The sequence below is a fragment of the Medicago sativa genome, chromosome 4, assembly GCF_051527215.1.
Source record: "Medicago sativa cultivar Bolivia chromosome 4, Bolivia_mono, whole genome shotgun sequence".
NCBI lineage: Eukaryota > Viridiplantae > Streptophyta > Magnoliopsida > Fabales > Fabaceae > Medicago > Medicago sativa.
The window spans coordinates 24,872,155-24,892,196 of NC_140752.1; the positions used below are offsets into that span (position 1 = coordinate 24,872,155).

Here is a 20,042-nt window from a genome sequence, read left to right on the forward strand (position 1 = left end):
CAGCCACTTGATTTCCTTCCCTGAAAATATGAGTAACAATGTAGTGCCTGGATCTGAGCATTGCCATAGTGTTGTTCGATCTGTTTCTTACTTCCCACGGCACCTTATCTGGTTTTTTTGTAGCAAGAATTAATAAGGCTAAATCAGTCTCAAACCAAATATTGCTCCAATTCATATGGTTAGCTATCTCCACTGCCTTCATAAAGCGACAAAGTTCTGCTTGATAAGATGTTTTGATACCTAGAGGCTCAGCAAAACATAAAATAGCCTCAGCCTCCTCATTCCTGAATATGCCTCCACAACCAGAAGCACCTGAATTTCCTTTTGAAGCTCCATCAGTGTTGCATTTCAACCAATGCTGAGGAGCTTTTGGATGATGAATAGTGACCTTAAACTTCTTTAGAATGATAAAATCCCTGATAGAGTTTTTTGAGGCCTTAGCAGTTAAATTGCCAGATAAAGATGTGCTAGAAATAATCATACTAAATGCAGTTTTCCAGGTGATGCATTTGTTCATGAATCTGGCTTGATTTCTAGCATACCAGATTGTGTTAAGAAGGTTGATTAAGGCTGCTTTGACTACTATCTTGCATTGAGGTGACCAAGATAATTCACATAACTTCCAGATGTCCTCTAAAGATTGAAAATGAAGAGTTCTATCCAAAGAAGAGGCTAACCAAGACCAAATTTTGACAGCAAAAGGGCATTGAAAAAACAAATGAAAGGAAGTTTCAAAATTGTTAAGACAGAGAGAGCACATAGAAGGAATACAACAACCTCTTTGCATTAAATTTTCATCAGTTGGGACCTTGTTATGCATCAGTCTCCACACAAACATAGATTTTGATGGGGGAATGTCAGAACTCCATATTAATTGAGCCCACTGCAGGTCTTGAAATTGCTGCAATTTGAAGGTGTAAGCTGTCATGAGCTGCAAATCACCATCAGGAGAGTGTTTCCAAAGCAATTGGTCTTGTTTCTCCTCAATTCGAATAGAAATTGAATTAACAATATAATCAATGTTTGGAAACATGTTAAGGAACTGAGTTGGAATCTACCACTGATTAAAGATATAATCATTAACTGTTGAGGAAAGTAAGCTGCTGATGTGAAGAGGAATGTTGTAGATGTCAGCAAGTGGAGGACCAAACCAAGAATCATTCCAGAATTTAATATTTTAACCATCACCAAGAAGCCAAAAGGAGTTTTCTAGAATAGTATTAAACTCATCTTTAACACTACTCCAAATTGAGGAAAAAATATGATGCCTTATTGTTGATCTGCCTCTGATACTCTATCTTTTAAGATGATTGCCCAAGGTTGCTGAGAGTGTAACATAGTCCAACAAAGCTTCAAGTTGCTAGCATTATTGAGGCTACTCAAAGATCTAATATTTAATCAACCTTGATCATAAGACCTGTAAAGCTTTTTCCAAGAAACAGTAACTAGCTTTCTTTTGTCACTATCTCCACTCCAAATGAAATTTCTAATACATTTCTCAAGATCTTTCAATAGAGATGATGGCCAAGAATATAAAGAAATGCTATATGACATCATACTTTGAATTACTGACTTAACTAACTGGACTCTCCCAGCCATTGAGAGGAGACTGGCTTTCCAATTAGAGAGTTTCAATTTTATCTTATCTGCAATTGGCTGCAAGTGAAAGCCTTTAGGCTTACCTTTAAAAATTGGAACTTCTAAGTAATTAAAAGGAAGACTTCCAATTTTAAAATGAAGAATGTCAACTATTTGAGCAAGTCTTTGTTGAGAAATCGAATTGGAGATGATAGACGATTTATTGGTGTTGATAATTTGTCCAGAATTCAGTGCATATCTTTGAAACAGTTCATTTAAAGCAATCAAACCTGAACTCTTTCCTTTGCAAAATATCATGAGATCATCAGCAGAAAAGGTATGAGAAGGAAGTTGAGTATGTCTTGAGCCTTTGACTCTCTAATTTGCCTTCCTCAACAAGCTTGGTGATACTTCTGCTAAGGACATGCTCAGCAAGACAAAAAAGAAGAAGGGATAAAGGATCCCCCTGCCTAACCCCCCTTGTGCAATTGAAATATCCATGTGATTTGCCATTGATGGAGAATAATAGTAATTTATTATAAAAACATGCACGAGACAATATGTTTAACAAAAACATTTATTGATTTAGTAAGTTTTATATGAAAGTAAAAAATAGCTTCATTTATTTCTTAATATTACAAGTTTCTAATACTTTATTATATATTTTCTATTTTAATATAATATCAATCTTAATCATAAAATAAAATTCAGTCGTGTGAATGCACGAGTATTTTGCTAGTTTGTACTGAAGTGTACTATTCAAAAATATATTGTTTCTATAAAATTCTTACATTAAACATCATCAATTTTGACAAATTATTATAAAATTTATTCTATATTTGAATCTTCAACATATCGTATTCTAAATGGAGGTTTGGTTGCACCCATAATATATTTGTTTTTGGATGCAGCAACAACGACTCGCTGCTACCACAAGAGATACATTTATTTGTATTTTATCGCAAATATATAAAAGTTCACAACGCAAACAATACTATAATTTTACACTAGAACATTCTTGCATGAAGTTGATGTAATGGATTCAAACCAAAACTAAAATAAAACCAAATTGGAAACATACCATGAGGACTCCTTTAATGTGATCAAAAGTAAGATCAATTGGAAACAAACGTTCTTTCTTCAATTGTAGCAAGACATCAACAATGACCTCTTCATCATCTCCATGTGTTCTACTTGGATCCAAATGTTCATCAATAACCTCCTGGTAAAACTCATCCATCTCCTTAAAATTTCGTTCGAGACGTGCACGAAGGCCAGATAGTTTATCAATCCAACCCGTGAATGGAATATAATCAGAAACAAAGAAAGCTATCAACAAGGCCTGAAACTCATGCAACATTCCTTGGAATTTACTCCTCTTGGTTCCTTCATCCTCATACCTCCTACCGAAAGCAATCCTACAAATTATTGTGCTGGAGAGAGAAGTCAATATCTCACTCAAGTTTGTAACAATTGAAGAAGCAGCATGATTAGAAATATTTTTTATCATTTGCTTCACCTCAAACTTTCTTATGGAGGAATAATATGACACACGCTTGGCGCTAAATATATGAATAACACAAAGTTTTCTTATATCTCTCCAAAAATCACCATATTGAGAAAATATAATTTCTGACCCATTATAAGATAATCTTTGCTGGCCATATAACATAGGTCTATTAGAAAACACATGATCATTATTTTTAAATATCTCTTTGGCAATTTTATATGAAGAAACAACAATTGCTGGCCTTAAACCAAGTTTCAAGGAAAATATTGGTCCATAAATTTTTGAAAGTTTTGAAAATTGAAGATAAAGAATAGAATTGTCAAGCTGATGAAGATTCCCAATTATGGGTAGGCCTCTAGGCCCAGGTGGATGACGTGCATTAATGTTTCTACTACGTTTCAGGAAGAAGAGAAGTAATGGAAAAATTAGGCACAAAGCAAGGAGGAATGACACCATTGTAAAAAACAACGAAGAGGGAAAAAAAAACTTTTTTTCTTTTTTTGAGTAAAGTAAAAAAAATGCTTTAGTTGTTAACTTGCAACTTGGATTCAACTTTGAATAATATAATATACGTACTCGTATATATAACTTGATTTTGTAGACCTCCATATAGGTTAGCATTTTAGAGAGCCACACAATTTGTTTAACCCTGCGGATAAGATAATGTGGACGCTTTTCTACCCTAGAAAATATAATAATATAGTATAATTATATCATTTGTACTCACGTAAAAGTGTGTACACATAGAGCATAAACTAAATTTTTTTTTTTTTTTTAGTAAAAAGGGTGGTAGTAAAGCACTAACCAACCCCAAAATATATTAAATAGAAAAGTAACAGTACAAAAAGGAGGGGATAAAACCAAACTCCAAAGCTAGCAAAACCTAAAATTAGGCCAACCTAATTTGTTTTTGACAAATTGTTCACTAATAAATAAAGGAACTTCCTGCCAAACAGTGTAAGAGTTTAGAGATAAAGCTTGATTAGCAAGAATGTCAGCCACTTGATTTCCTTCCCTGAAAATATGAGTAACAATGTAGTGCCTGGATCTGAGCATTGCCATAGTGTTGTTCGATCTGTTTCTTACTTCCCACGGCACCTTATCTGGTTTTTTTGTAGCAAGAATTAATAAGGCTAAATCAGTCTCAAACCAAATATTGCTCCAATTCATATGGTTAGCTATCTCCACTGCCTTCATAAAGCGACAAAGTTCTGCTTGATAAGATGTTTTGATACCTAGAGGCTCAGCAAAACATAAAATAGCCTCAGCCTCCTCATTCCTGAATATGCCTCCACAACCAGAAGCACCTGAATTTCCTTTTGAAGCTCCATCAGTGTTGCATTTCAACCAATGCTGAGGAGCTTTTGGATGATGAATAGTGACCTTAAACTTCTTTAGAATGATAAAATCCCTGATAGAGTTTTTTGAGGCCTTAGCAGTTAAATTGCCAGATAAAGATGTGCTAGAAATAATCATACTAAATGCAGTTTTCCAGGTGATGCATTTGTTCATGAATCTGGCTTGATTTCTAGCATACCAGATTGTGTTAAGAAGGTTGATTAAGGCTGCTTTGACTACTATCTTGCATTGAGGTGACCAAGATAATTCACATAACTTCCAGATGTCCTCTAAAGATTGAAAATGAAGAGTTCTATCCAAAGAAGAGGCTAACCAAGACCAAATTTTGACAGCAAAAGGGCATTGAAAAAACAAATGAAAGGAAGTTTCAAAATTGTTAAGACAGAGAGAGCACATAGAAGGAATACAACAACCTCTTTGCATTAAATTTTCATCAGTTGGGACCTTGTTATGCATCAGTCTCCACACAAACATAGATTTTGATGGGGGAATGTCAGAACTCCATATTAATTGAGCCCACTGCAGGTCTTGAAATTGCTGCAATTTGAAGGTGTAAGCTGTCATGAGCTGCAAATCACCATCAGGAGAGTGTTTCCAAAGCAATTGGTCTTGTTTCTCCTCAATTCGAATAGAAATTGAATTAACAATATAATCAATGTTTGGAAACATGTTAAGGAACTGAGTTGGAATCTACCACTGATTAAAGATATAATCATTAACTGTTGAGGAAAGTAAGCTGCTGATGTGAAGAGGAATGTTGTAGATGTCAGCAAGTGGAGGACCAAACCAAGAATCATTCCAGAATTTAATATTTTAACCATCACCAAGAAGCCAAAAGGAGTTTTCTAGAATAGTATTAAACTCATCTTTAACACTACTCCAAATTGAGGAAAAAATATGATGCCTTATTGTTGATCTGCCTCTGATACTCTATCTTTTAAGATGATTGCCCAAGGTTGCTGAGAGTGTAACATAGTCCAACAAAGCTTCAAGTTGCTAGCATTATTGAGGCTACTCAAAGATCTAATATTTAATCAACCTTGATCATAAGACCTGTAAAGCTTTTTCCAAGAAACAGTAACTAGCTTTCTTTTGTCACTATCTCCACTCCAAATGAAATTTCTAATACATTTCTCAAGATCTTTCAATAGAGATGATGGCCAAGAATATAAAGAAATGCTATATGACATCATACTTTGAATTACTGACTTAACTAACTGGACTCTCCCAGCCATTGAGAGGAGACTGGCTTTCCAATTAGAGAGTTTCAATTTTATCTTATCTGCAATTGGCTGCAAGTGAAAGCCTTTAGGCTTACCTTTAAAAATTGGAACTTCTAAGTAATTAAAAGGAAGACTTCCAATTTTAAAATGAAGAATGTCAACTATTTGAGCAAGTCTTTGTTGAGAAATCGAATTGGAGATGATAGACGATTTATTGGTGTTGATAATTTGTCCAGAATTCAGTGCATATCTTTGAAACAGTTCATTTAAAGCAATCAAACCTGAACTCTTTCCTTTGCAAAATATCATGAGATCATCAGCAGAAAAGGTATGAGAAGGAAGTTGAGTATGTCTTGAGCCTTTGACTCTCTAATTTGCCTTCCTCAACAAGCTTGGTGATACTTCTGCTAAGGACATGCTCAGCAAGACAAAAAAGAAGAAGGGATAAAGGATCCCCCTGCCTAACCCCCCTTGTGCAATTGAAATATCCATGTGATTTGCCATTGATGGAGATTGAAAGGAAAGCTGACTGCAGAATCACATGAATCCAATGACAGAAAACATCATTAAAACCAAAGCATCTCAAAACTTGCAATAAAAAAGACCATTCTAAAGAATCAAATGCTTTAGTGATGTCTATCTTAAGAGCCAAGTTTCCCCCAAATGTTTTGTTGTGAAGGATATTTGCAGCTTCTGAAGCAGTGCATAGGCAATCTTTGATATTTCTATCATGAACAAAGCCCATATGTTCCTGTGAAACAATTGAAGGTAAAATTGAAGCAAGTCTGTCTGCTAGAATTTTTGAGATGATTTTAAACTTAAAGTTAGCCATTGCAATAGGTCTATATTGATCTATAGAGATAGCATCAGGTGTTTTGGGAAGCAAGGCAATTATGTTTGAGTTGTATCCAGGAAGAATCCAACCAGAAGTAAAAAAACTCCAGCACAGCTTTGACAACATCTTCTTTAACAACCTCCCAAAAATGTTGAAAGAATCCAAAGCCATCAGGCCCTGGTGCACTGTCCTTGTTCAAGTTGAAAACTGCAACCTTAATTTTTTGAGGTGTCGGCATCATTGTAAGCATTATGTTGGTTTCAGTTGATAACAAATTTGGGATGACCTCCTCTGCAAGCAACTGTTCCTGCAAAACAAAGTTAGAACAAAACAAATTTTTATAGTAATTAACTATATGCTCAGCAATTTGGGATTGTTCTGTTAGGATCTGTTTACCATCTTGAAGTGTGGAAATCATTTTGGTAGTGGATTTGATTTTGGCTATTCTATGAAAGTACTTAGTATTTCTGTCACCCTCTAAGTGCCAATTGACTTTTGCTTTTTCTTGCCAAAAGTACTCTTGTCTGTTCAATGCATCATGTTATACCCTAATTTTGGACCTAAAAATACTTGCTCAAAATATTTTTTTTCCATCTTTGATATGTGTCTATTACTCTTGAGAGATTGCCAATTTGATATTGTTTACCCTGATATTTTACTATGTTTTAGCTGCATGTTTTACTGTCTTTGTTTTGAAAAAATTTCAATTATGACTTTGTTCATGTTTTCTTGCATTTTAAACCATCCAAAGGGTCTTTCTTGCATTCCAGGTTATTTGAAGATTGTTTCTAATCAATTGCATATTTCTCTGCATGCTATTTCAATGTTATTTGCCAAATTCATGAAAAAGGGTATTTAGTCATTTCCTGCATTCAGACTCATTCTAGTCCTTGAAAATTGTTTTTGAGTTTTTTCAATTTGTTTGTATAAATCCTTGTTTCAATTCCATGTTAAAGCCCATTTCAAAGATTGCATCTGAGCCATTTTGGGCCAATTTAGTCCCTAAGGGCATTTTAGTCATTTCCTGTGTTAAAACTCTTTTTAATCCCTAAATATTGTCTCTGAGTCTTTTCAAATTGCTTGTATAAACTCTTGCTTTAATTCCCTGTTAAAAACCATTTTAAAGTTGCATTTGAGTCATTTTAGTCCCTAGGGGTATTTTGGTCATTTCACACAAAAAAATTTGACAGAGAGAGGTTACTTTGAAGTACCTCATTTATGTAGTTGGTTCATTTTAGTCCATTTTGTGTTTTTTATTGGTTTCACATTACGTTATTTTCAAAATTACATTTTTAACCAATTTTATTAATTTTTCATTTTTTTAGTCCTTTTTGATTAATTGCACTTTTGTCCTTTTTCCATTTTGTTTTCCTTTCAAGTCTTTTTCAATTTAGTCCCCTGACTGTTTAAAATTGTTTCTTTAGTCCTTTCTTAAAATTGCAGATTGGTCCTTTTAGTTTTTAAATTTGCAGAAAGGTCCCTATGACCAAAACAATCCAAGGCCGAGCCATTTTCAATCCAGTCCAGGTGTCAAGTTGTTATTGGTCCAGTGGTACACATGGCAGCCTATATAAAGGCCACCTAATCAATGCAACAGGGAATCACCATTCATTCAGTGCCAACTCAACAAACACCAATCCCATTTTCTCTCTCTTCTCCACAGAATCAAACCCTAACCATTTTCCAGAAATCACCAAGAACACGATGAAGTTCATGAAGAACTTCATCCCCAAATCATAAACCCTAACTGTCCAGAATCAAAATCCACACCAATTCATCACAAATTCGTATCAATTTCATCATAAACAAACTCAATTCAACAATTAATGCACCAAACTAGTTCGAATTTACAAAAATTCTCAGAGATTCTCTGAAGAATCTTCATCATCTAATTTTTACCTCCGCAATTCTAGCGTAAATCCATCACCAACGGTGACGAATCCAACGCGATCACGAAGGATTTGGTAAGAAAAGAAGAAGAAGGATTGAATTCGAATTGAACCAGAGAAGAAGAGGAACGTGTTCACCTATTCTTTTTCAGTTCGAAACAACAACGAAGCATTCACCAGAAGACCAGGGAAAAGATTCAAAAAGCTTCTTTCATCTTCTCCTTCGAATCTCCAAATTAAATCACAGGTAAACACGTAAAACTTCTCAGTTTTTCTTTAAACACATCAACGAAGTTAGATCAAAGTAGATCGGTGTCTTCTGGAAAACATATGTGAAAAAAGATTCAAAATCGAAAAGTTCTTGAAGAAGCCGTAAGTTTAAACCCCGATCTACTCCGTTTTAGTCACAGTTTCACAAAACTAATTCCAGAATCATAAAGAGGAGTCAAAGACGAACACAACGATGTAAAAAATTTTCAGAAAACGTTCAGGTGCGGTGGCGCCGCCGGCGAACCACCGCACCTCCGCCGTTGTGTTCGTCGGAGAAGATGAACGGAGAAGAAGAGAGAAGTTGCAGAGCTTCTCTCTCTAAAAACACTTAGAGAGAGAAAGGAGAAGAGGAAATGAAACCAGACCGGTTTCAAACCCTTATATAACCAGTGAACCGGTTTGGTTCACTCCTGGTTCACTCTTCTCTCAATCTTCATCGTCAGATCTAGGTCTGATCCATCTGGATCGATCTGACGGCTCCTGTAGTTCCCTGGTGATTTGGATCCGTTCTCCCTTGGGCTTGGGCCTGTTTGTTGCAGATCTTGTGGTTTGTTTGTTTTTTTTTTTTGCTATTTTCATACTGCTTGTTTGATATTTACACCACTGTTTACCAAAAAACTTTGATAAAAAGTTCCTAAAAAATTTCCTAATGTTTTTCTTGATATTTTTGTTGATTCTTGGTGATTTTTATCTGTTAATATTGGCTAGAAAAATATAGGTGAAAATGTTGATTTCTTGATTAGTTTAGTACTTTTAATTTTGTTGAAATCTTGTTAAAACTTCCAAAAATTGTGTGAAAGTTCTTGTGATTGTTATTGATACTTGAAACTTGTTTCTTGTGATATTTTGTCATGGTGGAAGCTATAAAAAAATATATGTGATGTTTCTCATTAGTATTTTCACTTGTTTTGTTAAATTTTGGGGACTTTTGCTATGTTCTTAATTCTAATACTTTGATATATGATGGTGCAACTTGGTGTGTGATTCTATGATATATATGCCTCTGAATTTGTGGTTATTTTACTGATTGGTGTTCTGATTTGTGACTTACTTGTGTTACAAGTTATGTAAATAGTTCTATGTGGAATTAAAGTGTAAAATAGGTCTAAAAATGTATCATAATTGCTTAGTTTGATACTTTTCTCTAATCCTCATTGTTAAAACTGAAATGAAATCTTTGAAAATTAATTGAGATATGAGGATTATGAGTCATGTATTGGCTTTGCTTTTGTGGTCAAATTTTAGGTATATTTTACCTTTGTTTTGGTGTATTTTGAAGTTTTTTGTGATGTTTACTTGCTTACATTTTTCACCATATTACATATTATGCTACTAACCCTCTCATTCAAGGTTCATTCATAGCATTCTCATCTCTTTCCTCTAGATTTAATTTTCTTGCAATTTATATTTCTTACAAAGAATTAGCACGTGAAAACTTAGGGTTTTTGTACTTTTCTTTATGCTTTTAATTTCTTGCAAGACCATAGAATGTAAATTAGGGCATATGTAAAGGACAATGGACTCTAATGATGTACACCGACACAAGCACCGACACATGCACACACATCACATGGATACTTTAGATGTATGTTTAGGAAAGGTATGCTTTAGATGTATGCTTAGGAATCACGATACTTAGAAAAATTCTCTTTTCCAAAAAACATGAACAACTTCATTCAAATAATTTTCCAAAGAAACCTTGGGATCAAAATCCCATTGAATTTTCCCTTTATTTTCTTAAACAAAAACCTTAATAAATTCTTAATCATACTTAGACTTCATTTTGCAAAATAACTAATTCCACCTCACGTTTTCCAAATCTTATGCCCTTGAGGCCTCTCTCTCTTATTCTTCAAAATTCCATTTTCAAAATTAAAATCAACCAACAAAAACAAAAACATTTTTTGGAAGAGAACTACATGGAGTTTGATCCCTTAAAAGGGTATGTAGGCAAGAAGTCAAAAAACTTCTCCAAGTCCAATAAAATAAAAATCCAAACACATTCTTCTCCCTCCAATTCTTGACTTAGCAAACCCTTAGGTGTAAATAACATTTTCAAATAGCATTTAAAAATAAAGCACGTACGTAGAAAGTAAAGACGGTTCCTATAGGATACTATAGTTGCTATAGGTGCCTAACACCTTCCTATAGCAAAACCAACTCCCGAACCTCGATTCTCAAGGGTTTTCCTTATTTTTCCCTTCCCAAGAAAAAATGAGATATCAAAGGTTCAAAAGGTTCAAACTTAATCAATGTTTGACACCCGAAAAACCAAGATAAAACACATCATCATAGGTTTTATGAGCTTGGCTTTCTTCTTCTATCAATCTCTCTGATTGGCCATTCACTTGAATTTGTTCTTGTATTTGTTGTAACTTCTGTTCAGCATCTTTCACATATTCATGCACATTGCCAAAACATTCTTTGTTCCAGATTTTGAGCCTCTCTTTAAGATTTTTCAGTTTTTTGTCAAGATATACATAAGGCAACCAATAACAGTTTTGTTCCAAACCTCTTGAACAATGTTTTTGCAATCAGGGTGAAGGGTCCACATTTTAAAAAATTTGAATTGGGAAGCAAAAGTGTTGGTGTTGGTATGAAGTTCAAGGAAAATGGGGAAATGGTCAGAGTGGTGTTTGGTTAGGGTTGAGGCAGATAAAGTACTGCATGAATCAATCATAGCTTGATTACAAACTACTCTATCAAGTCTTCTTTCTATGAATCTATGCCCTTCTCTACAATTGGCTCAAGTATATTCAGCACCTCGAGTTTGTAAGTGAATGAGGTTGTTTGTGTTGGTACAAATTTGGAATTCCTCCATAGGTAATCTAGCTGGGTTGACTCTACCTCTATGCTCATGAGCACCTAGAATTGAGTTGAAATCACCAATATAACACCAAGGCAAATCATATTGGTTATGCAGTGAAGATAGGGTAGCCCAAAGATGTCTTCTGGTCAAGTAACTAGTGGAAGCATAAATGGCAGAAATAGCAATGTAGGTATCACTAACTTTAATAGAAAAAGAAACATGTTGTGCATCTGAAGAGATGATGACAGGGTCAAGATCAGATCTATAAACACACAAAAGGTTGGGTAGTTGATTAACTCTATTATTGACAGCAAAGAGCTTAAGGTTCAAATTAGCTAACCATCTTCTAGGCATATCATCAATATTCATTCATGGTTCAGAACTGAAGATAAAATCAGGCTTATGTTGTAGGATAAGCCTCTTAAGAGCTAATTTAGATGGGGTATTAGCCAAACCCCTTATATTCCAATAAAGACACTTCATAAGGAAGGTTTAGAAGAAACCTTTGACCTGGTTGCATAAGTATCTCTGCTTAGATTCTTTAACTTTTGTTGAGCTTTTTTCTTATTTTTTGAAACTTTCATTTGAAAACCATCTGCAGTCATTGCTTGTTCATCTGGTTCTTTCTCTAGATCTTTAAGAAAACTAGCCTCAGCCTCATCTTTGTCAATTATGTTGGCCCAAAACTGCTTCAGAAACTCCATGTCCTTAGCCACTCTTACAGGAGTTGTTTCAAGGGATTTATCTTTGCTATTCACCTCATCAATGGATAAATTGTCAGAGCTGTCCATAGTTGCATCAACAAAAGATCCTTGTGTGCTATCTGATACACTTTCTTGGTGTTACTTTTCTGTGCTTTACCTTCAATGTCAGCAATTAACTCTGCCTCTAATTGTTGATCTTGTTCTTTGAAAATTTCTGCAGGTTCAAGTTCATTTTCTTTGTTTGGTCAAACTGTTGTCTGCAAATTCTCTGTATTACCATCATGTTACAAACGCTCAATATAATTACAAAAGCTCATCATAAACTAAATTACCCCGATTTAATATTAGATTAATATTACAACGCTCAATATAATTTTACTCGACATATATTTTTTCAATTTTTACCGTTGAATTGTAATTTTATGTCATATAGATCATCCATGAAAAATTATACACAAGTATAAAATAATTTGATATGTTTTCGCTACATGTCATGATGAACAATGTTCAATAAAAACGTATAAACCATTAATCTTGTTGTTCTTGGTGACATATCAAATGTTTTTTGATTTATATAAAATGTTGGATCATCTATATGATATAAACTTATAATCCAACGGTCAAATGATATTAAGCAATGTAACATTGATGTAATATTATATCGGTGTAATTTGATCCCTCGTATATTAACTTTTTTTTTTTTTAGAGAGAATTAGTTATAGTTAACTAACCCACAAGTTTTCAATGGAAACTTAAGCTAGTCATTATAAGAGTGATATTGGTACGATCATTTTATGACAACTTTTCGATAACGAAACAATATTTAAACATTTGTTTTCATATAAAAATCAATATTAATCAAATGACCTTATTGCTAACTTTAAAAATTAAACCAAACAAATTGTAGTCATAAATAAATATCATTTGCTCATAATAGAATGTAAACATAGATTGACTACCTGAAGCCTCAAAATAAATGGATAAATGCTAAATTATACCAAATGTCATTTAAGTTTGAGATTTGTAACACATATGTCTTTAATTTATTTTTATTTCACATCAATCCATCAAATATATAAATATTTACATTGCTACCCTTCCGTTAACTTGATGCACTCTAACTTCTTAATTTACTTTAAAAAATAAAATAAAAAGAAACAGACAACACCTAATTAATTAGACTGCATGTTAGTCTCTGTGAGCTTAGCTCAGTTGATAAGGACAATGCATAATATATGTAATGTCTGGTTCGAATCCCGGACACCACTAAAAAAAACTGCATGTTAACTTCAAAGATTTGGTCCAGTGATAAAACCACATATCTTGAACTTGAAAGTTATCGGTTCAAACGATGTTAGTGTCTTCAAAAAAATGTAAATGAAAATATCTTTGCAAACAATTTTTAAGCCTAAATGCACTCCATACTTTAAACTAGATCACCACCCCTATAACCTAAATTTTTATTAAAAAATATTCATATAATTAATCAGCAACATAAAACTACCATCACTCAAAGTGTCCAAGATTAGACGTAGGAAAATGAAAATATCAATACAAAATGACAAATATGTATTCATCGATTGATACCAGTAAAAGAGTCACATACGACATTTCTACCCAAAAAAAAAAAAAAAACAAAGTGTCCCATACCTGATTTCTTAAATAATAATAATAATAAATAAAAAATAAAAAAATGTAGTCACATACGATACGGAGCCAAACATTTGTTTTGTTTTTTTATTTTATTTTATGCAACATTTGTTTTTATTTAAGGATGCAAAAAGCATTCCATTTCTTTTTGTTTTTTTTTTTTAAGAAATCAAAATGGTATATATTAACACCGGAACTGCATCCTCTTTAGTACAAGATGTACCAAAAGGCCACCCCAAAAGAGTAACAGTCAAACAATAATTACAAATTTACAATCAGTCGATACCCAAACATAACAAGGGATTCGACCACCACATATGCGTTCCATGCGCAAAATTGGCTTTATTAGCCTTAAGCCACCACAACGAATGAAATTTAACCTTTTCTAATATTTGATCTATAGTGGTATGGATGTTATTAAATATTCTATTATTACGTGCATTCCACACCATCCGGACACAGAGTAACCAAACTAGCTGAAGGAAAGAACTTCGCTTCCTAGAATGGCTTGTAGAATAAATGAACTGCACAACATGCTCACTTATATCATAAGGTTCGACACCTGAAACACCAATCCAAGACTTAATATGCCGCCATATAGCCCCATAGATGTCGCAATGCAGAAACAAATGAGACTCTGATTCGTCATGACCACATCCGGCAACGCACCCAGCCTCCTCGGCAGTGAGCAAGCCTCTTCTGACAAGATTAGTCTTGGTTGGTAACCTGTCCTGCAATAATCTCCAAGCAAAAATGGACACCTTCAGAGGTACCTGCGTATGCCAGACAAGATCAAGAATGCCAGCTTCTGTCGGTTCGGTTGGAGTCGTCAAGATGTTATAGGCACCGCTAACAGTGTAACCCCCTTGGATGTCTGGGTTCCACTGCCACCTGTCAGAAACATTAGCCTGCAAAACAATATCATTAAGAAGACTCCTACACTCCTCCACCAACTCCTCCTCCCACGCCCACAATCTCCTCCTCCAACTCCACGCCTCACCCCCGTCCTCCCAACCAAGATGAAACATATCAGCCACCGTACATAATTTATTATTCGATAAATCAAATAGACAGCTAAACCGCGTACGGAGTGGAACATCTCCTAACCACCTATCATACCAAAAGAACGTACTAGTTCCATCACCCACCCTTTTCGACACCCTCTCAGCAAACCAACCCTCCTCTGAATCACCTAACCGATCCCTAATCTTCGCTATCTCCCGCCACCAATAAGAACCACTCCTGGCCCCTTCCACCAACCTCCCTGCCTCCTCGCCATACCGTGCCGCCAACACCCTACACCATAACCCATCTCTATCCCAACCCTCCATACTCCTTACGTACACAAACAGAGCTCCAAGCAATCCAGGAAATTTTCCTGTTATCCTCACTCCCTCCCCAGAAAAATTTATTGAAAATAGATTCAATGATAAAGATGATACCTGACGGAGCTTTGAAGAAGGAAAGAGCATAGACAGGTAGCGAGGTCAGGACAGACTTGAGAAGAACCAACCGGCCCCCAAAAGATAGAAAGCGACTTTGCCACCCCGACAATCTAGACTTAATAGTATTCACCACAGGATCCCACAATGCTAACCGACTCGGATTACCACCAATAGAGAGACCCAGATACAAAAAAGGCATCTGACCCACTTTACAGTTTAAAATTGACGCCGCCTCATTCAACCACGACTTCGCTATATTAATTCCAACCAACATACTTTTATTAAAATTCACCTTCAAACCAGACATTGCCGCAAACAAAGTCAACACCGCTCGCAATGCACGCTCATTGGCCCAGCTCTTAGAGCCCAACAACAATGTATCATCCGCAAATTGCAAATGAGATACATCGGTCGGATTAGAGGTACCGACCGTATATCCTGAAAACAAGTTATTATCTACCACCGAAGCCATCATGACATTAAGACCTTTGGCTGCTAATAAAAAGAGAAACGGGGAAAGAGGGTCCCCTTGACGCAGCCCGCATTGCATACGAAACTCATCTGTGGGCTGCCATTAACTAGAATAGAAGCAGTCGCTGTTGTCACACACTCCTTTATCCATTTTCTCTAGAGCACCGAAAACGCAATTTTATGCATAACCGCATCCAAGTATCCCCAATCAACAGAGTCGTAAGCCTTTTCAAAATCAACTTTAAAAAGCATCCATTCCTTTTTGGCCTTTCGTGCCTCATCGACCACCTCATTAGCGATCAAGATACCGTCCAGAATCTGCCTATTGTTTACAAACGCTGTCTGAGTATCCGATACAACCGTCCCAATAACCATCTTCAACCTATTTGCCAACACCTTTACCAATATTTTGTAAAGCGAACCAACCAACGAAATAGGCCGAAAATCATTAAGGCGCTGAGGACTATCAATTTTCAGAATAAGAGCGATAAAAGTATTATTAATACCTCTAGATAGCTTCCCATTCCGGTGAAACTCTGATATGAATCGCATAACATCATCCTTCAACACATTCCAAAACTCCTTTATGAAACCAAAATTAACCCCATCGGGTCCGGGACTTTTAAAGCTATCACACCCCCACACCGCTTCTTTGACTTCACTTTCAGAGAAAGGTTTTATGAGACCACTACCTTCCGCATAAGATAAATTTTTGAAAGGCAAATTCTCAATCCCCGGACGAGTAATGACAGGAGCCGTAAAATGATCCTTGAAATGGGAGAACACCACACTTCGAATAGGTTGCACCCCCTCCACCAGAACGCCATTCACCATAAGAGCCACAATGGAGTTTCGACGCCGCCGACTCGATAGTACCGAATGAAAATATCTAGAATTGGCATCGCCGTCCTTCAGCCAATGCAAATTATGAGTAACCTCCCACAACTCATGAATCTCTTCAGAAGACAACCCATCAAATTCCCCTTTGTCATCAAGCTCCAACTGACGATTTTTCAAAGAATCTATTTTACCAGGAATATTTTTTGTATCCTGTAAATGCCACTCCTTCAACGCCCCTTTGATCAATTTCAACTTCTCACGGAGCACAAAGCCGCCCCACCCCTCTATATTAATGGAGCTCCATTTGTCTTTCACAAACTGCTGATACCCCGGCATATCTTGCCAACATTTTAACATTTTTGAAGGCCGAGGTCCCCAATTTTCCTCATCAACAAATAGCTGAAGCGGACAATGATCAGATAAACCCCAGAGAAGGGCTACCTGTATGCAATTACGCCACTGCATACACCATTCTTCAAAAAGCAAAAAACGGTCAATCCTACTCATCGACGAACCATCACCCTTAAACCAAGTATAGCGTCGACCACATAACGGTAAGTCACAAAGTCCATTATCATCAATAAACTAACTAAACTGGTGAAAGTTATGCACAATTCCGCCCCCCACCGCCTTAGGGACCTACGCTCCTCCGGACTCCGCACCGCATTAAAGTCGCCGCAGACACACACCTTCTCATCCCTAAGTAAGTAGAGTCTCACTGACAAAGATGCCCACAACTCTTGTTTAGCTCTCCCCTCGCAAGGAGCAGAAATGTTAAATAAATAGAACTCATCATTTGTCTTGGTAAATCTGCCATGAACTTGAAGCATATGATCCCTACTAACCGTCGACCACACTTCCACTTCCACTGAATCCCAGATAATTAACATCCCTCCGAAGCCCCTACAGACAGTCGATAAGAATAGGCAAAACTCGAGTCACCCCATAAAGAATTACATAGAGATACATCGCACACCGCAAGTTTAGTTTCTTTAAACACAAAATAAATGGAATTTTCTCCCCCACCAACTTCCACACTTCCCTTCTCTTCTCCGACCCCCCTAAGCCCCGCACATTCCAAGACACCAACTTCATTGTTCACACCCATCCCGCCCAACACCACCTCCATACCGACACTCCTACACAGCCCCATCTACCTCTCCCTCTTCAAACCCCACTGGTGTCAACACCGGCCACATAACCACCTTCTTTGGACGAGATAACACATCAAACCTGTTATTACATGGCGGTTCAAAAGAAACACCTATTGTCTTCCCAAAATCCTGAATATCTGTCACTGTTGCCTCCTCAATACCTTTTAAAGTAACCCAGTTCAGCCAATCATTATTCACTGACACCACATCAGAAGAGCCATTGGAATAGTGACAGGGAACCTCCTCCAACGACCTAGTAACTCGCACCCTTTGCCGTTGTCGATCTCGTATTTTTTGCTTCAGAACCTTCAACACCTTTGTATCTTTCAGTGCTTTCATAACCTCTTTTCTATCTTTACTGGGTAGCCTTGCAACCTTCTTCAAAGTGAGCACCGAATGTCGAAGCACATCCCCAACTTTCTTTTTGCTTGCTGATTTGTTATTTTCGTTTGCTTTACCATCAACTCCCTTAACAACGTTCTTAAGACGTTTCTTGTTAGAATAAATAATACGGACATCGCCCCGCTTAACAATTTTCAACCAATCAACACTCTATGGACCTGATCGTAAATAATGAGCATCTTCCGAGGAGCAAGAAATTGTTCGGACACTTCTCTTTCTAGGCACCCCCAAACCGGCACCAAAACTAGCTGCATGCCTTTCATTATTAAACCCTCCCTCCGTAGCCTTAACACCTTCATTAGTGGTTTTTGGCATCTCATTATTAAAATCAAAGACATGCCCATTATTTGCGTCACTCACACTATGGGAATTAGAGGAGGTACATGTTTGATCAACCTTGTTATTGCTAGTCGTGTTGCCATCTACCTTCAAATTAACATCAGTTGTCTTCAAAGTCTCCAAATCTACCTTATCAACATTAATGTCGACACTCTAAAAAAAATCATCAGCATCTTCGACATCTTTAGCCATATTGTTCGCCAAAATATCAGCATTAAAACAACTATCAACATTAATATCTGCAGCCTTCGAATTATCTGACTGACACTTATCCTCTTCGTCATACAAACACGCATCATCACCCAAACAAAAACCCCACTTTTCAACAATTTTAATATCAACCATCTCACAATTAACAAGAATTTTTTCAGATACATTTACCACTTCTAAAGATGACGTAGATATCAAAACATGTGCATAGCCGAATCTTTCTCTATTTAAAGAGCACATATCCGCTCGTAAATATCTTCCACATTCAAAAACACAAAGTTTAAAGAAATTTTCATTCCATGCTTGTAATGGAATCCCATACAAACGAATCCAAGCTCCCCTTTGAAATGGCAACTCCACTTGATTCCAAACCACCAAACTAGAAAAAATTAGATCAAAACATTGTTTCGCTGTCCCCACAACTTCAGAAACGTGCACATCAGATAAAGAATGGATAAACACTTTGTCAGCACCAAGCGGGATGATGTCAAGATCATTGAACCCCGCATCCTCCACTCGACTCTGAATAAGCGGAATTGATTCACCACCAATCACTGTACCAATCAATCCATTAGATACCCATTTCCAATCTTCCTCAACGAAGCTATACTTGCGCACCAACTTTGATTTTGTTTCCAAATTGACTGTGCCTGCACTCCTTCTCACTAGCCTGTCCTCCTTGCCACCCTCTGCTCTACCTCCCTCGCCCTTCTTCCCCGCCTTCTCCTCACCCCTCACCCTCACCTGAACCGTCCCCACCTTCACAATACCACCCTCTCCCTCCTCCGGCTCCCTCATCTTTTTTTCTCCCTCAACTACCTTCTTCCCCACCTTAACACCCTCGACTCCACCCCTCCCCTTCACCTTCTTTCCCTCCTCACCACCTACCCCCTCACCCATCCTCACCTCCACTCCCCTCTTCAACCCCTTCCTATCAAACCTAGCAAGCACGGCACGTACACAATATTGACCGAAACACACATTGTTTAAAGTCTTAAGCAATTTATCAACATAACGTACTTTTACAAAACGGAAAAAAACCAAAAACTTCTCCATTCCTATTTCTATTATTGGCCACAAAAACATCTTCAAGAATACCGCATACTTCAAACCCCTTTCTCAGGAAAAAATTTGATGCTTGTGGTGGAAAGTTTGTAATATAGAAAGTAACAAACCTTTTCAATGATGATTCAGGTGCTGCACCACTATTGACATCATCCTGACCTTGCTGTGGCTGCTGCTGAACGGAAATAGTCTGTTGTTTCTTCACAACTCGTGACTCTATATGCCTTTGCGGTTCAGAATAGTCTGAAGCATAAAAACGGTCAATCACGAACTGGGCAGACTTGCGTGT

General features: G+C 36.6%; 1 protein-coding gene and 1 pseudogene across 1 annotated transcript; both read right to left on the bottom strand.

Moving 5' to 3' along the window:
• Positions 1-2,436: 2,436 nt before the first annotated feature.
• LOC146927208 (6,7,8-trihydroxycoumarin synthase pseudogene) lies at positions 2,437-3,622 on the bottom strand (annotated as a pseudogene).
• A 10,480-nt stretch (positions 3,623-14,102) lies between these two features.
• On the bottom strand, positions 14,103-18,454 carry LOC146927209 (uncharacterized). The gene is made up of 6 exons (XM_085707036.1): positions 18,365-18,454; positions 17,727-18,262; positions 17,273-17,486; positions 15,933-17,042; positions 15,565-15,840; positions 14,103-15,221 (listed from the first exon to the last, which is right to left on the bottom strand). Exons 1-6 carry the CDS (start codon positions 18,452-18,454, stop codon positions 14,103-14,105), a joined length of 3,345 nt encoding a protein of 1,114 aa, XP_085563162.1.
• Between the last annotated feature and the right edge of the window lie 1,588 nt (positions 18,455-20,042).

What these genes read in the sequence shown, in the direction of transcription:
- LOC146927209 (XM_085707036.1), bottom strand. Translation starts at nt 18,454, where the DNA reads ATGCCAAAAACCACTAATGAAGGTGTTAAGGCTACGGAGGGAGGGTTT. An exon ending in ACTTACTTAGGGATGAGAAG is followed by an intron (nt 17,043 to 17,272) that starts GTGTGTGTCTGC and finishes TGGTGTATGCAG; the next exon opens with TGGCGTAATTGCATACAGGT. An exon ending in CGGCAATGTCTGGTTTGAAG is followed by an intron (nt 15,222 to 15,564) that starts GTGAATTTTAAT and finishes TTTTCTGGGGAG; the next exon opens with GGAGTGAGGATAACAGGAAA.